The sequence below is a fragment of the Macrobrachium nipponense genome, chromosome 34, assembly GCF_015104395.2.
Source record: "Macrobrachium nipponense isolate FS-2020 chromosome 34, ASM1510439v2, whole genome shotgun sequence".
NCBI classification, from domain to species: domain Eukaryota; kingdom Metazoa; phylum Arthropoda; class Malacostraca; order Decapoda; family Palaemonidae; genus Macrobrachium; species Macrobrachium nipponense.
Window position 1 is genome coordinate 919751 of NC_061095.1, and position 22402 is coordinate 942152.

Here is a 22402-nt window from a genome sequence, read left to right on the forward strand (position 1 = left end):
TCCCTCACAGGCGAAACAAAATTATGAACTACTTCACTGTCATGAAGAAGGATAAGAATGCTCCGCAAGATGGAGATGAAGATTCTGGAAAACCCAAGAAGAAAGGATCGCATGATCGCCGTGAGTCATTTCATGAATATCCTTTTAATTACCATTTTCCTGTATATTTTAGGCTCCTTTGCATATTTTATTGCACAATGCCAGTCAGATGTGTAAACACAACCTGAAAATGTTGCACTGAGAATAATCTACAGTAGCTATTTGGCATCATATCAGCAAAGGTTATTCACCGGAAATTTGTTGGGCTGATTGTATGCACTGTATAGTATGATCTGTTTACTGGTGTGATTTTTACGTTGCAATAATCACTAATAGCTAACAATTTTTTGAAGGAACCTTAGGGAGTTTTGCAGATAACTCTAAATGATATTTGAGATTGGTTGTGTATAAGAAGTATTTATGCCCTTCCTGTTCTCAAGATTTGTTTAGTGAAAATACTTATTCAAAAAAGTTAGGTTTTTCTGCAGTTCTTAGGGTGTTGTACAATCACTTGAATATTGTCTCAAATATTATCTTGGGCAGCATATCAAGTACAGTATACAAAAAATATATGAATTTGGTGTTTTCATACAATGAACTTACCTGTCAGATATATACATAGCTAAGACTCCGTCGTCCCCGACAGAAATTCAAATTTCGCGCCACTCGCTACCGGTAGGTCAGGTGATCTACCTGCCTGCCCTGGGCGGCCCAGGACTAGGAACCATCCCCGTTTTCTATCATATCTGTCGCCGTGGTAATCAACATTGTTGTTACTACCTCCTGACTGGAATTCGCTTTTCAAGACTTTATTGATCATCTTTATTGGATTTCTTGGTGACGTACTGGATCGTTGGTTTGGCATTCGCTACTGTGGACTGGATTTGGACTTGCTTTTGATTTTTCTAATAGAATGTCTGATTCAAGTGTTAGTGTGAGAGTGTGAGAGTGTGTGTGAATGTAGGCTGCAAGGTGAGGATACCGAAGGCTTCGGTTGATCCTCACACTGTATGTCGTAAGTGTAGGGGGTTTGACTGTTCTTTGGCTAACACCTGTATTGAGTGTGAAAAGTTGGATGCTAATGAATGGAAGACTCTAACTTCTTACTTGAAGAAGTTAGAGAGGGATAGGATTAGACGGGCTGCACAAAAGAGTGTGAGTACAAGGCCTATTGAGCCTTTTTCTGAGTCTAACTCTCCATTTGTTAATGAATATGATTCTCCCTATGTATCTGAATCCTCACAGGCTTTGCATTCGGATTCGGCTTCTGAAATCGCCAATCTGAAGGCTACTCTTCGTAAAATGAAGACAAAGATGGCGGCCATACAAGGTAAGGCTAGTGATTGTGAATTACAAAGTGAAGTGAGTGTTCCCAGTGTTGTGGAGGGGGCGTCTGACCGTCCCTGCGATGCTCCCAGGCCTAGACCTCTCCAAACTCACATACCAGAGGAGTAGGAAAGTCGAAAGTCGTACGGAGGTTGTGGGGAATCCCCAACGGTCAGGCGTCCCTTCAGCAGGTTCTGTTCGTTACAGTCTGCTCAGGACCGCTCAAATAGAAGCGTCCTACGAGATTGTTTCTAGTCGTCCCGGGGGTCTCTCCTCACCTAAACGAGGGTGGAAGACTCGGATCTTTCTAGGCCACTGAAAAGGCATTGGAAAGAAGAAGCGCGCGTTCGACTCGAGCCCGGAGCGCTTCTCGGAGGAAGCTCCTTCTTCTATCAAGAAGGCTAAGATGGTTTCGACGCCTCCTAGAGGATGTCTTTGATGATCGCACTCCTTCGAGTTCTCCTGCTTCTTCTATTGAAGAGGACGCTGGGGTGGCTTCCAAGAGGATTTTGCTTGGCAGTTCAGGAGCAGATTGCTCTTTGGTGGGAGTTCTTTCAAGGGATCCCCTCGCAGGAAGGGAACCGCTAGACTTCCTATTAAGAAGTTTCTCGTCTTCTTTCCAGCCAGACGTGAAGCCGTCCTCCAGACATAGGACGTCTTCCAGGCAAGAAGAGGCGTACAAAACGTCAGGATCTTTCCGAGCGAGTTTGCGAGATCAGGATTCGCTCAGGGCCCTCAGGCACCAGCCAGGCGCGAGGCGCCAGTTTAGGCGTGCGGATTCAGCCAAGCGCGAGGCGCCAGCCAAGCGCGAGGATTCAGCCAGGCGCGAGGAGTTGCGTGAGGCGCCAGACAAGCGCGAGATGTCAGCCAGGCGCGAGATGCCAGCTAGGCTTCACGCTCCAGCCAAGCGTGAAGCGCCAGACAAGCGCGAGGCGCCAGACAAGCGCGAGGCGCCAGACAAGCGCGAGGCCAGACAGCCAAGCGAGGAAGAGGAGCTGTTCAGGCACGAGAAGGCAAAGCAGACGCGAGACTTCTTTTAGACGTGAGAGAGAGTCGGTTCACTCTATGAGCCCCTCTCCTAATAGGAGTTTGTCACCAGTAGAGAAAGAACGGGATGAAGATCCTCTCGTTTTTCAAGCGATTTCTCCACAAGGTAGGGAAGGAGATTCGGAAGAAGAGGGTGACGGGATGAGAAGGAGTCTCGAACTATAAAGTTTTTCTAACTGACCTTCTTTTACGAGAATACGGAGATTCTTAATCTCCGCCGCTCCGCCATTCGCCTCGATCACTGTTTTCGAGTGCTACGTGCCTAAGTCTTCGTCGGTCTTGAAGATGAGACCTACGATCTCTATGAAGAGAGCGCTGCAGTCCTTAGACAAATGGAGTTGTCTAAGAAGGATACTGGGCAGGACAACCCTTTCTGTATGCCTCCAGCCATACTTTCTGGCAAAAGAGGTTTCCTGGTACGAAACTGGGGAGAACATGGGCCTTTCTCTTCCAGCGGCAGCGAGCGGACTTTTCAACTTGGTTGACTTCGTCATGAGACACGCTCCTGAATGGAGGGCTCGCGTGTCTTGGGCTATTTCGGAGACGGATCATCTCCTCAAGAGACTCTTCCATATTTTGGAAGTGTTTAATTTCCTAGACTGGTCCCTTGGGGGTGATGTCTAAGAAAGCTCATGACTCGGATGGTCTTGACCCCGAAGTCATTCTCAGTATTCTTGCTTGTATCGGACAAGGCGGTACAAGACGGATCGGGAGAAAGTCTCCTCTCTTTTCGGAGCAGTACTCCTTAAGAAGAGGAGTATTTTTAGTTTCATTCCTAACCAAGGCGGTTTCTCCTTCACAGAGAGCAGCCCTGGTTTTTGCTCCCATGTCTGACTTCCTGTTTCCTTCTCAGTTTAGTGAAGGACATTTCTCGATCACTGACTGAGAAGGCGACTCAGGATCTTCTCCTGCAAACTGCAAGGAAGAAGAGACCTCTTGTTTCTGTTGACAAGAAAGGACCGACTTCTACGGTTCAGCCCTTTCGAGGAGGGCCTCTCTCCAGAGCTACCTCTAAGAGAAGAGGTCTTGAGAGGAGAGGTAAGGCTCCTTCCCGTCCCTTTAAGAAAGGGAAGTGAGACAGACAGCCTCCAAACACCAGTGGGGCCAGGCTTCTCGAATTTGCAGACGCCTGGTCACTCATAAACTCAGACGCCTCTTCCCATGTCCATAATCAGGAAGGGATATCTTATCCCCTTCCAAGACAGTCCTCCACTAACGACCATTCCGCGGGAACTGTCAGCCAGATACAGGGACCCTGTACTGAGGGATACTCTTCGTCTGATGGTGAATCAAATGTGGGACAAAAGAGCTATAGAACTGGTTCTAGAGCAAAACTCTCCGGGGTTTTACAATCGGCTTTTCCTGGTTGCGAAAGCCTCGGGGGGCTGGAGACCAGTTCTAGATGTCAGCGCTCTGAACAAGTTCGTTCGAAAGGAGAAGTTCTCTATGGAGACTTCGGCCTCAAGTCCTTGCGGCGTTACGTCAAGGAGATTGGATGGTGTCGCTGGATCTCCAGGACGCCTATTTTCATGTCCCGATTCACCCTTCGGTCGAAGAAGTACCTCCGTTCATGACGGGGGGAAGGATCTTTTCAGTTCAGGGCCTTGTGTTTCGGCCTATCCACAGCGCCTCAGGTCTTCACAAGCCTGATGAAGAATGTGGCGAGGTTTCTTCACCTCAAAGGCGTCAACATCTCTCTATATTTGGACGATTGGCTCATCAGGGCCAGAACAGAGAGACAGTGTTTGGAGGACCTTTCTATGACCCTAGACTTGATAAAGGCGTTGGGACTACTCGTGAACCTCGAGAAGTCACAGCTGCATTCCCAGACAGAACTTGTCTATCTGGGGATTTCAGATGGATTCTCGGGGGTTTTCGAGTATTTCCTTCCGCAAGAGAGAATCGTGAGAGGCTTGGAAAAAGTCTCTCTCTTCTTAGGGAAAGACCGAACTTCGGCGAGGGAATGGTTAAGCCTACTAGGCACCCTTTCCTCGCTCGAACAGTTCTTTCCTCTAGGAAGACTACATCTTCGCCCTCTTCAGTTTTTCCTAAGGAGATCGTGGAACTGAGGACGGACTTCTCTCCGACAGTTTTCTCCTTCCAAGGGAGATGAAAACCACACCTGCAATGGGGTTGTCCCCTCTAAAAGAGAACAAGAGAATTTCTCTGGAAGTTCCGAACCCAAACCGAGTGGTTGTATTCCGACGCCATCGGAGAAGGGTTGGGGAGCAACACTAGGTCCGAGAGAAGTGTCAGGCACCTGGAAGGCAGCACAGGTGTCCTGGCACATAAATGCAAAGAACTTCTAGCAGTTCACTTAGCGCTAAAGTTCTTCGACCCTTTGTGACGAACAGTGTGGTCCAAGTGAATGTGGACAACACTACAGCACTGTCCTACATTCGGAAGCAGGGAGGAACACACTCTGTGTCGCTTTACGAGATAGCAAGAGATCTGCTAATTTGGGCCTCACAAAGAAACATCGCCCTCCTAACAAGATTTGTTCAGGGGACGAGAAACATCAGGGCGGACAGGAACTGAGCAGGAGAAGCCAGGTCCTTCACACAGAATGGACTCTTCATTCAGAGGTGTGTCAGAGTCTTTGGGATCTTTGGGGCACTCCTCACGTAGATCTGTTCGCCACATTCCTTTCCAAAAGGCTGGAAGTCTTTTGTTCAGTGGTGGAAGACCCAAGAGCTCTCGTGGGTCGACGCCTTCCTGCTGTACTGGTCTCATGTGGACGTGTACGCTTTCCCCCTTTCAAAATCCTGGGACAAGTGTGCGAAAGTTCGTAGCGTCCAACGGGACAAGGATGACCCTGATAGCCCCGTTTTGGGCCAGCACAAGATTGGTTTGCAGAGGTGCTGGAGTGGACAGTAGACTTCCCAAGATCCCTTCCAAAAAGGATGGATCTTCTCAGACAGCCACACTTCGAGAGGTTTCATCAAAAACAAAATCCTCCCGCTCTCGCTCTGACTGCCTTCGACTATCGAAAGACTTGTCAGAGCGAGGGGGTTTTCTCGCGAAGCTTCAAGCGCTATCGCTAGAGCCCGCAGAGCTTCCACTAGACGAGTCTATCAGTCGAAGTGGGAGGTATTCAGAAGGTGGTGCAAGTCTAAGAAGTTGTCCTCCTCCAGTACCTCTATAACCGAAATCGCAGATTTCCTGTGTTCTTGAGAGAGGTCTCTCATTTGTCTGTATCGACAATCAAAGGATACAGGAGCATGCTGTCGGCAGTATTTAGAAAACAGAGGCCTAGGACATTGCTGACAATAAAGATCTGCACGACTTGATTAGATCGTTTGAAACGACAAAAATCGAAGGAACTAACTCCACCCAGCTGGAACCTGGACGTAGTTCTCAAGTTCCTTTCGTTCGGACAGATTTGAGCCTCCCCACGTAGCTTCGTTCAGGGATATAACAAGAAAATGCTGTTCTCCTATCTTTGGCGACAGCCAAAAGAGTTGGCGAACTTCATGCCCTAGTAAGATGAAGTCGGCTTTAACAAGACTCGGCCTTTTGCTCGTTTAGAACTCTGTTTCTAGCGAAGAATGAAAATCCATCGAATCCCTGGCCCAAGAGATTCGAGATCAAAGGCTTATCGAGTCTAGTAGGAGAGAAACGGAGAGGTCTCTTTGCCTGGTAAGAGCCTTGAGTTTTTCTTACAAAGAAAGAAGCAAATGAGGGAGGCTCTAGACAAAGTCTTTGGTGTTCGATTAAGGACCCCACAAGAATCATGGCTAAGAACGCGTTAGCTTTCTTCATTAGGAGCGTCATTACGGATGCTCACAAGTTCTGTCCTGACGACTCTTTTCCGCTTTTAAGAGTAAAAAGCCCATGAAGTCAGAGCAGTGGCGACGTCTCTCTCTTTTCAGAAGAATATGTCATTAAAGAAAATCATTGACACGACATATTGGAGGTGCAATTCAGTTTTTGCATCTCACTATCTTAAGACGTTCGCGTGACCTACGAGAAATGTTTTCTCTGGGGACCATTTGTATCGGCGGATACAATACTGGGTACGGGAGCAAACACCAATCCTTAAATTTGTACATACCTTCTACTAGATATGTTCTAGATTCCTGCTGACAAAGAGGGCTTGGTGCTGCACTGGCGGCCAGTCACTGTTGTTCAGTAAGGAACTCTTGTGATATCTTTTAGGGGAGTATTTAAAATTTTTTTTTGAGAATTTTTGTATAAATGAGTTTTTCGTTTCGAGTATGGGTTGTTTGTTATGAGTTCGGGGATAATCAGAACAATTCTAGATACTAACATGGTGGTTAGGATCAGGTGGTCGGGATTGGTTATGCTCCTTCACAAGGTGTGTTGTCATAGAAGTGGTCCAGTACCCATTGACAAAGTCCTTTTAGGCTCTGCCGAGTAAGCGGTTCTTATACCCATCGACAGACCCACAAGAACTCTAGCATAGATAATATCTCGCTAAAGTCTGAGGTGATGCCAGACTACCGGGCTACAGCCACGAAGTTCTACCACCTATCAGGTAGGAACCAAGGTTTTTCTTTATACCTACAAACATATGTTGTTTACCTGTCTATTCCAATATTAGCTGTCTCTGACCCTCCACCAAAGGGTGCCAATCAGCTATGTATATATCTGACAGGTAAGTTCATTGTATGAAAATGATATTGTTATAAATACAATAAAGTTTCATACATACTTACCTGGCAGATATATACGATTAATGGCCCACCCAGCCTCCCCGCAGGAGACAGGTGGAAGAGAGAAAATATGATAGAAAACGGGGATGGTCCTAGTCCTGCGCCCAGGGCAGGCAGGTAGATCACCTGACCTACCGGTAGCGAGTGGCGCGAAATTTGAATTTCTGCGGGGACGACGGAGTCTTAGCTATGTATATATCTGCCAGGTAAGTATGTATGAAACTTTATTGTATTATAACAATATCATATTACTGTAAATGAGAGTGCAGATTTTTAGCTAAATTGTGATCCATTTGAATAGAGTAATTAAATGTAAAACTTTTACAAAATAATAATGTAGATATGCATGGGTAAAGTTCCTTATCAAGGGCAGAATCTATAGAAGGATGTAGCAAGTAACAAATTAAAATGGTAAATTCACAGTATGGTTATTATAGTAATCAGTGCAAGGGGGAAGGGGGAAGATATTAAAAACAATACTATTCCATCATGGAATTGGGCACATTGTTTACGTGTTCTTGCTTAATTCTGTGCAATATAAACTACAGTTGTTCGACACGGCATACAAACCTTCGGTCCTTTTACAATAGGAAGGTACTAGCGGCAGCTGGATAGGTCGTAAGCTTTCGAACAAGGGGTTCGGTAGTTAACTGCTTGTCCGACAGGCGCGCGCGCGCGACTGGGAGGTAAACAAATCACTTTTGCTTTCGGCCTCACAGTGGATGGACGTGTGTGTCGCTCTCTGCCCGCTGCTCGTCGTTTGCTTTCTAAGTTTGGTTGTAATTGTGTATGAAAGAGTATTGTAAGTACAATTATTCTCTCTTTACATATTAATTACGGCTTCATTGAATAATGATGGAATCTCCTCGCCTCGCTACCCCAAGGAGACTTTGCCCGGGTATCGAAGGGCGCAAATGCGGGAAGTTTAGATCATTCCCGGAGATTGACCCTCATATTTTGTGTGCTCGGTGTCGGGGGCGCGATGCACCCCGGGCGAGCCGCCCTGATGATGTGTAATGACTGGTCGGAGGCGCAGTGGACTTTGTATGAGGCAGGAAGAAGCGAAGGCCTGCAAAGGAGTCGTCGGAAAGCTCTCCCGCGACTCCTTTGGTAACGGACACTTCGTTCTTCTTCTTTCCTGCGCCCGCTCAACTTCCACGTCTCGCGCCTTCCCCTTCGGGGGGGGTGTCTAGGTCCTTCTCCTCTCCTGACGTGTCGAGTGTGGAGGAGGGCGCTAGATACCCTGACGTAGAGTTGTATTCTGGGTCCTCTATCCGCTCGTCTTCGCGCGAGCGGGTAGAGGATCCTCCTAATCACCCGACTTTTGCCTCCTCAGGTGCGGTTGCCGTGAAGGGATGACCTCGGACAGGTGTGGGCATCGTTGGGGGCTGCAGGGCGTGCCGAGTGTCCAGGGGCTGCTCTATCATCTGGCTGGCTCCGTGGCGGTTACTCATGCAACGGTCACAACCACCACCACGACCCTGACAACAACACCGGCTACGCGTTCACCTCCTCACCTGGTGTACACCCAGCACGCGGTCTCTGTGACACCCACAACATCGGTGCAGGGGCCAGTCGCCGTAACTCGGGGGAGTGTGATGCCGCCACCTGGGTTTGCCGTGTTGCCACGACCGGACTTCATGTGCCCGAAGAGTCGCCCCTGGACCTCCCACCGGTGCCGATGATGTCTGTGCCGCTGGTTCGACCATCTGTACCGCCCACACAGCCTGCCGTACCTGCCGTGACCACCGCTGCTGTTCCTGTTCCTGCTCCTGCCGTCTCGACTGCCGTTCTGTGATGCTCGCACCTGCTGATGTTGTCCCTGTTCCTGGCGCCGCTGCTCCCGATGCTGGTCTGTTCGGACAGGTACGTCCGGGCCCTGTTGCTTCGGCAACAGCAGCCCCGGCTCCGTCTCCGGATGACAGACCTGACGTCGGTCCTGAGGAGGTTGACGAAGAAGAAGAAGAAGAGGAGGAAGGTGTCGTCGTCGTCTTCATCGTCTTCTTCGTCGTCGTCGTCGTCTCCGCCTCTTCCCCTTCTTCTTCTAAGGCTCCCCCGCCTAAGAAGAAGAAGGTCGCCTACTAAGAAGTCTCCTTCGGGAGCTTCTAAGGGCCCGTCTCGCTCTGGTGAGACGGGGTTCTTCCGCTGGTCGCACTGCTCCTTCGGGAGCAGGACCCGTCTCTTCTCCCGCAAGGAAGAAGACTACGGGGACCAGAGGGGTGCCGGCTAACACCGGCACTTCCTCACCTGCTGTTAGTGGTTCGGCCACGGCAGCAGGATCCGTCCTCCGGCCGCTCGTTCGCGAGAGGTACCGAGTGTACGGTCGCCTACCAGGCCGTGGCAGCCAGGAACCAGACCTCTGAGTCCGCTCAGCGTCAGGTTCACGGCACGGAGCGGAAGACTGGTGACAGCCGCTCACGCGACTCTCACCAGACCAGCTCTCGCTCTCACGGCGAGCGGCTGGCTACCCGGGCGGACGTGACGGTCCATGACCGGCCACGGGGCTGAGGCTGGGAAGAGGACCCCCCTCCCCCCGTTCCCGCGCCGGCACCAGCCACGGCTGGTACCAGCGAAACTGACGCACCGTGAGGATACGCACCGGTCTCACCGTGACAGTGGAGCTCGCCTGGTCGCCTGACCGTCGCTCTCACAGAGAGCGATCGGGTACGGCGACCAGCACCACTCCTCTGACACACGAGACCGGGCCGCTGTTCTCGGTCCAGCCGTTCTCCACAGCGAGACGGCTCGACTAGGTCTGCAGCTCGATCGCCACCGCGGGTTGGCGATCGCCTGCAGTCCTCCAAGCCCGCTGGTTCTGCCCAGTGAGCGAGGAGAGCGTCAGGTCTGCCTACTCCCATACCTTCAACCTCCTCGGGTACACCGGGAGGGGCGAGGTATTGAGGAGTGATCGTGAGGGGTGCGCCCCTCAGGATCCCGCCACGTCGTCGTACGTTACAGGCTCGGTTCTCGGACCAGCCAGGTCGTACGCACAGGTGGTTTGGAGGAGACGAGAGAGGGGCTGTCGCTGCTCCTCTCCTTGAGGGAGGAGGGTCTCGGGAGGTACTCCTGTTCGAGGGACTGGACGGTCCGACTCCACAGGATGCTATCACGCCCGAGATCCAGAGGAACTTTGCCGAGGTTATTGCGCTGATTCGTCAGCACAACGACCTCGGGGAAGGATCGCCGCTCCCACCATCCGAGCCCACGTCCCGGGCTCGAGTCGTTCTTGGGGCCCGAAGAGGGCACCCAGACCGACGGTTGGGTTTGCCGCGTTTCCGAGCTTGCGGACTCAGTGCTGGACCAGGTTGAATCGCTTGTCTCCGGACAAGACGGTCGCTCAAGTCTGGCAGGTCGAGCAAGCTGCTTCCACCTCCTCTGCTACGACAGCGGCGGTTTTACGTGCCATCTGAAGACCCGATGCCGCCCAAACAGGTGAACCCGGAGTTAGCTAGGCTGACTCCGGGTGTCTCTCTGCAACAGCTCCTGTCCGAGAACCTGTGGTTCTCGCAGCAAGAGGCACTCGGCCTGGAATCTACCGCCATGGCAGCTTTCCAGGCCGTCTCCTGGCTAGATCTGTGGTCCCTCACAGTATCTAAGGTCGCAGCCACTCCGGGGGAATTTCTCCCCGAAGATGACTCGGCCTTCAGGAGAGTTTGCCAGTCTGGGGGAAGAGCCATCTCCTTCCTTGCCCACCAGACGGTGAACCTGTGGGCCAACCTGGTTCTCCGACGAAGGGACGCTGTCCTTACTCGGGTTTCCAGGGCGGCCGGGCGTGAGGCGGCGTTGGGGCTTCGAAACGGACCTCTACGGAGTTCCACGTCTCTCTTCCCAGGAGAGATGGTGGACGCTGCGGTGGACAGACGGCGCACTGAGGACAGTGACCGTCTGGTTCACCAGGCAGTCTCGAAGGCTTCTGGGCAGCCTCGGACTGCGGCCAAGTCTAAGAGCTCGGCTAGCGCTTCCTCGGCTGCTAAGACGGTTGCTGCGTCGAAAGCCCGAGGAATGACTCTGTCTTCTTCGACTTCTAGCAAGGGGGGCCGTAACCAGCCCTCCTCCCAGCCCTCCTCATCCCGTGGAGGCTCTGGGAAGAAGTCGAAGAAAGGGGGGAAACGCTAGGGACGGCGTTCCCCCTCACCTGCTGCGAAGCGGAAGTGGGGGGGTGCCTGGCCAGCCATTGGGCAACTTGGCAGCGCTACGGCGCGAGACCTGGATTGTAGATGTCCTTCGGGAGGGATATCTATTACCCTTCGAATCTCGGCCACCCCTCACCTCCAACCCGGTCCAACAGCAGTCGTACGTTCCAGGGTCATCGAAGGACGTAGCACTCAGACAGGAGATCAAGACCATGCTGAGCAAGAGAGCTGTAGAGATCGTCACGGATCAGTCACCGGGCTTTTACAGTCGACTCTTCCTGGTGGAAAAGTCTACGGGAGGCTGGCGCCCGGTGATAGATCTCTCTCCCCTGAACCGGTTTGTTCGCCAGACCCGACCCGGTTCACGATGGAGACGGCACGCTCAGTGCTCGACTCCATCAGGGAGAACGATTTCATGCTTTCAGTGGACCTGAAGGATGCGTATTTTCAAATACCCATTCATCAGTCCTCCAGAAAGTACCTCCGCTTCATCCTCGACGGGACGGTGTACCAGTTCAGGGCACTGTGCTCGGGACTCTCAACCGCCCCACAGGTGTTCACGCGATGTGTTCACTCTGGTGTCTGCTTGGGCCCATTCGCACGGGATACGTCTTGATGAGGGTATCTTCGAAACGATTGGTTAGTCCTGGCGAGCTTCCCGCTCGCAGTTGCTACAGGACAGGGATCTACTGCTCGAGTTCTGTCGCGATCTGGGGATCGTTGTGAACTTCGAGAAGTCCGATCTCGAGCCCAAGAAGAGGATGAAGTACCTGGGTATTGCTGATCGACACTGTAGCAGGGCGAGTCTTCCCCACCCGGCAGACTCGCGGATCAGCAGATTCAGGGAGGCAGCCAAACCAGTTCCTGTCTCGGCAGGAACAGGTAGCTCAGCGATGGCAAGTCGTGATCGGACACCTGTCGTCACTCGAGAAGAATTAGTCCCTCACGGGCGTCTTCACCTGCGGTCTCTTCAGTGGAGGATAAAGGAGAGTTGGTCACAGGGACGGATCCCAAGCTTTCCAGTGTCGCTTGACACAGGGAGGTGAGGCAGGACCTAGCCTGGTGGCTCGACGACAGGAACCTTCTTAAGAGGAGTGCTCTGCGCACCCTCCCCCCCCGGACATGCAGCTGTTCTCAGACGCATCGACCGAGGGATGGGGCGCACACCTGGATGAGTTGCGACTTCAGGAGTGTGGACGAGAACGACAAGCACCTTCACATCAATGTTCTGGAACTCAAGGCAGCGTTCCTCGCTCTCCAAGAGTTTCAGGACCGCTTGATGGGACACTCAGTGGTGTTGATGTGCGACAACACCGGTGGTGGCTTTACGTCAACAAACAGGGGGGCCTAGTGTCTCTCCCGTTGTACCAGTTGACTCGGCAGGTGCACGAGTGGGCTCAGGCACACTCAATAGAGCTGTCGGCACGCTACATTCCAGGGAAGAGGAATGTAGTAGCAGACACGCTCAGCCGTCGGGATAGGTGATAGGGACCGAATGGTCCCTACACCAGGACGTGGTGGAAAGGCTCTTCGACCTGTGGGGGCGACCAGGCGTAAGGATCTGTTCGCCACCCGGCACAACAGGAAGCTCCAGGTGTTCTTCTCGGCCGTGCCGGACCCATGGGCAGCTGCAGAGGACGCTCTTCAACACCCGTGGGACACAACTTCGCCTATGCCTTTCCCTTTCCCCGTTCAGCCTGATTCGCAAGGTGATCAGTCGAGCGCTGGTCACCCCGAATCTCAGGATGATCCTGGTGGCTCCCAAATGGCCACAGGCCATTTGGTATCCGGACCTGCTGGCTCTTCTCCGCAGGAGAACCGAGAGAGATTCCCCCTTGGCACAACCTTCTCGCCCAGCCACGCGTCGAGCGGTACCACCGAGCAGTACCCCAGTCCTACGTCTTCACGGCTGGCTGTTATCCACCCATCTCTTGCGAACGAGAGGCTTTTCTCGTAGCGCAGCAACAGAGATGGCTGGGGAACGTCCGTCAGTCCTCTGCAGCTGTGTACCAGGGGAAGTGGGCCGTCTTCTGTGGTTGGTGTCGTAGACGGGGTCTATCTCCTCTCAGAGCCACTCTTCAGCAGGTAGCGGATTTCCTCGTTTTTCTTCGCCGAGTAGAAGCTCCTCTCAGTCCCCACAGTAAAAGGTTTTTATTTTTTTGCTACAGGAGCCGCCTTGGCGCTCGTCCTGAAACTGAGGGGTTGGACATCTCGAACTCGTTCGAGATCTCCTTGCTTATGAGGAGCTTCGAAAGGTCTTGCCCACCCAGGGAACTCAGGCCCCCTGCGTGGGACGTGACTCTCGTCCTTAGGAGTTCTGACTCGAACACCGTTCGAGCCACTCCGAGAGTCGTCAGACAGGATCTGACCCTCAAGACCCTCTTCTTGCTGGCCCTGGCATCGGCGAAGAGAGTAGGGGAACTTCATGGTCTTTCCTATGATTGTACGACACTCAGGGGATGGGGATCCGTGACGCTCGATTTCGTCCCGAACTTCGTTGCGAAGACTCAGAAACCTTCAGTCCCTGATGACAGGTTCGAGTCATTCACGATTCCCTCCCTATTGGACTTCACGATAATGATGCGGATGAGATGCTGCTTTGTCCTGTGAGGGCGCTACGGCGCTATCTGAAGAGAACTCGACACCTCAGGCCGAGTGTCGACGCCTCTTTTCGTTAGCACCGGGGTCACCAAGAAAGAAGTATCCAAGAACACTCTTTCATTCTGGCTGCGTGAGGTCATCAGGAGGGCGTATGAGGCTGATGGTAGTGACGACATCCGTACGTCCCGTCCGAGAGCTCACGAAGTCAGAAGTATTGGCCCCTCGTTGGCGTTTCGCAAGAACTTCTCCGTGGCGCAGGTCCTGAAGGCAGGGGTCTGGTCTAACCAGACTACCTTTACGTCCTTCTACCTTCGGGATATTGCCCACAGGTCCTTGGATACCTTTTCCTTGGGACCCGTGGTGGCTGCTCAACAAGTTGTGTAGCTAACCCAGACCCTCGCAGGCTGAACAGCATCGAGTCCTGGTGTGACTGTGTGGATGGATGTGTGAGTGAGTGAGTGACTGGCTCTCTCTTCCCATCTTTTCCTTCCTCTCTACCTGTGGGCAGAGGGCCATCCGTCGTCACTACGCTGGATGAGGACGAGATGCAGGTGAGCTATATGACAGAGCCCCATCCTATCCCTTTCACTAGGGATAGGAGCAGAATATCCACCACTTCCTTCTACAAGGGGGGGAAGTGGATGCCTACAAGAGTCAAACCCATGACTTTATATTTGCTCCTGTACAGGAACAAGTTCTTGCATTTGCTGGTACGAAGAGATACGCATGCCGCTCTCTTTAGTACTCGGTCCAGAGGTCTGACCATTGATCCTGCGGTGCACACCCCGATCAATCGGACAGAGGCTTGGATCCCTCCCTCGCTCTTACGACCAGGGAGGCTTCCAGGTGGGCGAACACCAGTCTGTTCACAAAAGACTCAGATTCACCCACCAAAGAAGTGAGTCTTCCTATTGTAAAAGGACCGAAGGTTTGTATGCCGTGTCGGAACAAATGACAATTTGTCCAAAATTGCATTTTTCCTAACTATACAAACCTGAGGTCCTTTTACACATAGCCCCACCTCATGCCACCCCTCACTCGGCAGTTTTTGCTTGGGCCAAAGCAAAAGTGATTTGTTACCTCCCAGTCGCCGCGCGCGCGACTGTCGGACAAGCAGTTAACTACCGAACCCTTGTTCGAAAGCTTACGACCTATCCAGCTGCCGCTAGTACCTTCCTATTGTAAAAAGGACCTCAGGTTTGTATAGTTAGGAAAAATGCAATTTTGGACAAATTGTCATATTTGTTGTGAAAATAACACATGCCTTAGTTGTAAAAAAAATATGTGCACTTCTGGTTCTTTTGTTATTTATATTCCTTTTACTTTCAGAGTTGATTTTATCAGAAATGGATGACTGGATCTCTGATGATGAATCTGGAGATGATGAACGGGAGGAGGAAGAAGACAGTGAAGATGACAAGAAGAAAAAGAAGAAATATAAGGTGCAGTCGAAAGGCAGAAAACCGCAGGGTAGGCATTTGGTTGCTAAAAGTTTTAAACTATGTTTCATCCTGTTTTTTAGAAGCTTTTATTTCCCACATCACAAGCAACCTCGGGTGAAATGAGGCGAAATAGATTAAATCTTTAATGGAAAATGAAGTAAACAAAAGTGCTGGAAAGCAAAAGCCGTCCTGAAGCAGCATGGAAAACAATTTTAGACCTGTTGGCAGTACTGGAGGGGACCAGGAACAGTAAGGTTATATGTTAATGCATAACCTGAAAGTCTAGAAGGCACATGTTTCATGAGAGTGCCATCATCTTATCCATGACTATAGTAGATTCACATCAGCCATGCATTTGATGTCTAGGCCAGTCCCTTACGACGCTCCTGATTGGCTGGAAACTCTCGGTCTCTCTCGAAAGTTCACATAGGCAGGATGTAGTTCCCACCTATCCTGATAGATGGATCCCTCAGTAGGGGTGGAACAAAGATCCTACCCATGTGAACTCTCGAAAGAGACTGAAAGTTTACAGCCCTGTGATTGGCTTATCAACAGCCAATCAGGAGCATCGTAAGGGATTGGCATAGACATCAAATGCATAGTTGATGTGAATCTACTGTAGTAATCCTGGGACCATCATTTATCAAGATAATAGTCATGCAGATGATTACAGTGGATAATTATAATAGGTTTGTATGGAACAGGATGTTTCTCTGTGCAGTGAAAAGTGTTATAAATCTTTCAGGTGGCAAGAAAAGTAAAACAATGGATGGAGACAGCGATGAGGACTGCATAGAAGAGAGTGATGAATTCGATGATGGTGCTGAGCACGATTACATCTCGAGTGATTCATCAGAGTAAGAATTTTTTTATTGCTCGTGTTTGCACGAGTACTTTTACTTCTACTTTGACCCCTTAGTAGTTTTCTGTGAAAGAAAACTATTGAGAAGGTTTTGTCTGTCCATCCACAATTTTTTTTTGTTCACCCTCAGATCATAAAAACTACTGAGGCTAGAAGGCTGCAAATTGGTATGTAGGTCATCCACCCTCCAATTGTCAAACATACAAAATTGCAGCCCTCTAGCCTCAGTAGTTTATAATTTGTATAAGGTTGAAATTAGCCATTAATCGTGCTCCAGGCAACAATGTAGGACAGGTCACCAATGGCCCGTGGCTTATACAGCATTATACCGAGACCAGCAAAAGATAGATGTACTTTTGTTGGCCTTGATTGTACGCTGTACAGAAAACTCAGTTGTGCTGTAGAAACTAAAGTGCATTTTTTACTTTATCGTTTTAACTGTATAATTTTATCCTCTTTATCATACCAGATCTTAGCTACAGTAAAATTGCATTTTCGACTTGCATTTCTCTTGAGCTCTTCAAGTAGCTTAAATACTGTATTTATAGGAGTGTGCAGGTAGAACATACTGATTACTGTTCATATAGACTCTACAGTCACCAGATATATGTTTTTTATTGGGCACAATAATCTCATCTTTTGATTTTGTATTTGTACATCTTATTAAAAATTTGGTACATTTTCAGTTCAGATGCCGAGGACGATGAAATTGTCAGAAAGGAATTGGCAGGTGTTGATGAAGCTGACGCACTAAGGAAGCTTCTTAATTCAGATGAAGAGGAAGAGGAGGAAGAAAAAGAAAAAGAGGAGGAGGGCAAGGAAGAAAAGAATGAAAATGAGGAGAAAGAACCCAAGGACAAGAAGAAGAAGAAGAAAAAGAAGAAGGACAGGAAGTCAGACAAAGAAGGTAAACTATTGAGAGATACAAAACATTTTTCATGTCAACCATCGTCAATGAAAAACACCAAGAAGTTACACCCTTTGAATAAAAGCAACCAATGTTTCTGCTGAGCTGACAACAGTATTGATAGATCCTCCATTTTGATAACCATATTTTAGTGCCAGATTTGTATTTCATTGACAGTCGGCTCTATATATTCTAAAAATATCATCAGCATGGTGCATCCCATGTGGCCAATAGCACTTATGGAAATAGTTGTTGATGTTGCATTTACTTCATAATTATGGTTTGAAGTGTACTTATGTTTTAGAGGAATGTATACAAGGCACCATCGCTACAGTTGCACGATATACATTCACTTGTTTACGTAATTTAAAAGTTTCTGTACTTGAATTCATTATCCAATCATCATTCATTGCCTTATGAAGTCTGTCAGATTGCCCTCTGACAATGTTTACAATTGCAGCTGTATTTTTAATCCCACATCACCATTCTTGAAGTTTTGATTAGTATGCAAAGTCTTTGCTTAACTTCTTGTAAAGGACTTTTTAAATGTTAGGTTATCTTTGTAGTAAGCCATTTTGGTTTTCATAAAATATTTAATGATAATTACAACCAGGTGAAAGTCTTGAAAATATCAAAATGTCCACTGGTAGTGAAATCTTATTGTTTTGTGTTAGTTTAATTACTGTTATTGCCAAATACTTTGAATTTCCAGACTCAGATGGGAAGACTTCAGATGCAAGTGATGATGAAGGCGATAGCAAGAAAAAGAAAAAGAAGGACTCCAAAGCGTAAGTAATTGTTTGAACAGTTGATTTTTTTATGAACTACAGTAAAAGATTTTTCTCCTTATGTTTTAATCTGAGATTTGAGAGTAATTTTAAGATTTGAAATTTCTTTATTACAAGCACTGTTCTGCATTTTTTGCCTTGTATTTTTAGCATTCAAAAGGTAGCAAAGATCACGTTTACAGTTCTGTCATTGACGGAGTATTTGTTTGTCTCATTTAATAATAATTTTTCCTTGTAAGTGTAAGCATATTTGAACATAGTTGTTGAGGCTCAGTTAGCATCATAGACAAAATGTAGCTTTTCATAACTGGTGTCATCCAGTCTAAAAAAGAAGAGGCATTGGTGCTGCTGTTTTTTTCCAATCCTGGTATTGATTTTGATCATTTCAGTAATGGAGTTGGTGAGTCTGATGCACAAGAGGGTGGCAGCAGCAAGAGAAAGATGAAAGATGGACCTGACAGTGAGGCTAAGAAAATGCGCACAGATGTCGTGGGTTCACAGATGTCTACACCTGGAAGGTATGTGAAATGTTCCTTGCTTAACAGCCTCCATGATAACAATAGTTTAGATGTAAGAAATTATGCCATATATAATTTTCTTGTCATTTTAACATCCTGTACAGTTGTATAATTGATTCAGGGAATATAATGACCTTGCTGGTAAATCAGCTGCTTAAGTCACTGAGAATTAGGTACTACAGTGAAAAATTAAAAGCATTTTATTTTCCCTTGTGAAAAGAAATGCTGAAAAATGAATGGAAAATAATGAAGGGCTGTTTATGTCAGTTGAGATCACACACATCAAAATTGATACACATGAGGGGATTAAATTTGACAAAATTCAGTGAGCAAACAACTGAAATAGTAGTAGGTTACTTGATTTAATAAAACTATGTTTTTGTTCATACATGGTATACAAACCATAAACTATTTCTTTACCACTTCATTAATGACACATTGCCATATTTCCATGGAGATCAAAATGACCAGTCACATGTATGCACATCTTTTAAGATTAGGAGGCCACCACTGCCTTTCACAAGATTCCAGCATTACTCATTTTCTGTATGAATGCTGTCAAGTCAACTTTTATTATTCTTAGGAACACCATTATCAATTATCAATTTTATGCAGTGTCAACAATAGTAGTCCTTATAGTAGACTTACGTTGGGACTATAGGTTTCACATCACTTTGTGAGCGCCTCAGTGGCGTGGTCGATATGGTGTTGGCATACCACCTTGGTGGCCGCTAGTTCGATTCTCTGGCATTCCATTGAAGTGTGAGAGATGTGTATTTCTGGTGATAGAAATTCAATCTCGACGTGGTTCGGAAGTCACGTAAAGCCGTTGTTCCCGTTTCTGAATAACCACTGGTTCCATGCAATGTAAAAACACCATACAAACAAACAAACACATCACTTTGTCCATTTTCCTTCATCTTCTGTTGTGTCTCCCCAACTAATGCTAATTTATTGAAAACTAGATTATCATTTTATAAATTTTCTCACTTGAAAGAAAAAGGTGCTTCTCAGAAATTGTCATCTTTTTAGTATATGAAGATCTCGGAAGTTTTATTGAATTTATCTTACTGATAATTATTTTTTTTCTAGTGATAGCGGAGTGACAGAAGAAGCCATCCGAAGATACCTGATGCGCAAGCCAATGACCACGACGGAACTTCTGCAGAAGTTCAAGTTGAAGAAGACAGGTCTTAACTCAGACCAGTTAGTTCACTCCATTGCTCAGATCCTGAAGAGAGTGAACCCTGTAAAACAAATGGTTAAAGGAAAAATGTATTTATCTATTAAAATGTAGTTACTGAATACATACGTATATCTACTTTATAATGATACTTTTTTGCTAGGTACAAAGTTAAACTTGTTAGCTGTGAAATGTGTGTAATGTACATGAAATTTAGGTTGGTGTGAGCATTATGATCCTTGGAGCACTTTGGATATACTCATAGGCTGGAAATATGTGCTCATTCCATTAATGCTGTATTGGTAGTGAGAGGTGTATGTATGTATGATGAAATCACACTTCATAGAACATTTCTCATCACATCTGAACGTTTTTAATCTTTATGAACATGATGCTTTTTGAGGGTTGAACTGAGCTTATTTTAATCCAGTGTTGGTTGGGTTTTGTCCTTTCAACATAAGCTTTTGTGATGTAGTCAGAGAACTCTTGTAATTAGTAACAATCTTTACCTCTTTTTGTTCATCATTATCAATGAAGGGTCTCATGTATGTATCTCATTCTTAAATGCATAGTAGATATCATTTCTTCATAAGTATTCACACAGGTACTTATATATATTTCAAGAAGCCCCAGAATTACAGTTGGCTCATTTGCTGTGGAATTGCATGCGATAAGCAAAAACAAATGAGGTTTTTATAAGTGATAGAGATATGATGCATAAATACTTGAACATAAAAATTGTTGTAACTCAATAGTACAAGGAAATTATGTTCTCATTTTAAAAAGATCATATGCCTTGTGGACATAACAAAACTTGTAGTAGTTCTAAGGCAATGAATATATTATTCAGCACTGTTTTATGAAAGAAAATTGTCTGTAGTAAATACAGCAGTTAGTCCAAATACTTGTATTTATTTAAAAGGCAATTTTAAGGTTTTATTTCTATATTTAAATTCTCTCCATAGAGTCCTTGTAAATCGGTTTTTTTTGTTATGCGAACTGTATATATTTCAGTAAGATATCTGTTTTAAGTGAAAATTGCAACAGTAATGTGGCAGAGGTAAGGGATTCATGTTCTGTATCATTCATCAGGAACACAGGATAGAACTTCCTTTTTTTTTTTAGATGAGGATTTTTTAGTGTAGTAATATTCAGAACAACACTAGAAGGGAGGGAGGTTATAGCGAACGTTTTGGGTTGGAAAACCATGTTCCTTCTTTTATGTAGCTACTTTTTAATTCATCGTGGTAATAAATGCACTTTCCTTTATCTATGTTTGAAAGGAAAATTAGGAAATATTTATCAGATGATTAAGAGTTTTTTAGTGAAGTTTTTCTCCATTTCATGAAGACACTTTAGGCTTGAAGTAATCTAGCTGTTGAGAGTGTATTGTGATATTTTCAATTTTAGTTCATTTCTGCCACAATGATCATCATTATCATCATTTAATCATTATTATGAGTGCAGGTTTGGGCTGTCTGAGTGGTGGTCTGATATATATAAGCCTATTTTGGAATCTCTGGCTTTTGGCTCCCAGTGACTGTGTGCATGTTTGAAAACCATACAGCCAGATCAACATATTTGGCCCAATTGGTTGTGAGTTTTTGTATGTGAGATTGTAGTGTGTGGGATTCTGCATCATTCTTGTCCTTGGCCTTCAGCCTAAATTGTATTTACAATTTTTGCATCATTCTTTGGAGGTGTCCTTGTGATTTTATGGATCTATAACCATTTTGTATGAGAGAAATATAGATCAGTTATTTTGTTTCATGGTTATTTGTATCCTTATGTAATTTATTCGCCCTGTTGTGGGTACAGTTTACAAAGTGCCTCAGTAAGGCTTATGCAGCATCTTAAGCTCCTCTTCCAGCTTAGCTGTGGAACTACTTTTTACTTCGCTGTTAAAAAGAGAGCGTTTTAAAAACCGCAGCGGTAATTGAGAAAACTCCAACACTTGCATATTTAAGTGTTGAAAATAGATTTCCAGATTTCCAAATGGACCTTACTGCTCAGGTTTTGTCCTTCAATAAAATGCCTTACAGAAGTTGTGAATTATTTGGAAGAATTGTAATTGTTATCATTAATATATTATTGATCAGTTTATTTTCATCCCATTTAACTTCAGTAAAAGTAACTATAGAACAACAGCAATGCTACTCACTATGCCTGTGTGTACCACAAGAGAATATTTTTCAACTTATTGAGGCGATACTGGTAACTTTATACTTCCAATATGCTAATATGCTATATGTCAACCAAATAAGAGTAAGAATTAATGATGAAATCGTCCAGGGAAATATATCAGGTTTGCCAGAATGTTATTCCACCTAAATATTGTGATGCTGATATGAAGACAATTACAATTTTCATATTACTACAGTCTGCTTAGTTTCACTTTATGTCCAACCACTGTAGGCCCCCCTCTTCGTTGTTGTAAGCAATGGCTGACAGTGCCCCAGTGCTTGGCTGGCATAACCGCCAAAATTTCATAAAATCATACTGTCGAAAGTTCAGTTATTTATAAGCGCATTTTGAGGATGATATACTTCCACACATGCTCTGATTACAATGATTTGCAAAGGAAGGTTAATGTACGCTTGTTTGCAGTGTACCTTGGCCACCAACTACACCGAGCGCCTCATTAGTGTGGTTGGTTTGGTGTTTGCTTCTCACCTCGCTGGTCGCGGGTTCGATTCTCGGCCATTCCATTGAGAAGTGAGAGATGTGTATTTCTGGTGATAGAAATTCACTCTCGACATAGTTCGGAGGTCACGTAAAGCCGTTGGTCCCGTTGCTGAATAACCACTGGTTCCATGCAACGTAAAAACACCATACAGATAACTAACTACACCCGCTTTTTGGCCTTTTATTTTACCTCTA

At 46.8% G+C, this 22402-nt stretch overlaps 1 protein-coding gene across 1 annotated transcript; it reads left to right on the forward strand.

Annotated features, from left to right (window-relative positions):
• Positions 1-10: 10 nt before the first annotated feature.
• LOC135207790 (general transcription factor IIF subunit 1-like) lies at positions 11-21287 on the forward strand (the record flags this gene model as incomplete). The annotated part of the gene is given in 7 exon segments (XM_064239614.1): positions 11-120; positions 15152-15292; positions 16010-16121; positions 16813-17033; positions 17746-17821; positions 18211-18339; positions 19432-21287. Coding segments are annotated over 7 exon segments (994 nt in total), but the record flags the coding sequence as incomplete, so codon positions are not given.
• Positions 21288-22402: the final 1115 nt, after the last annotated feature.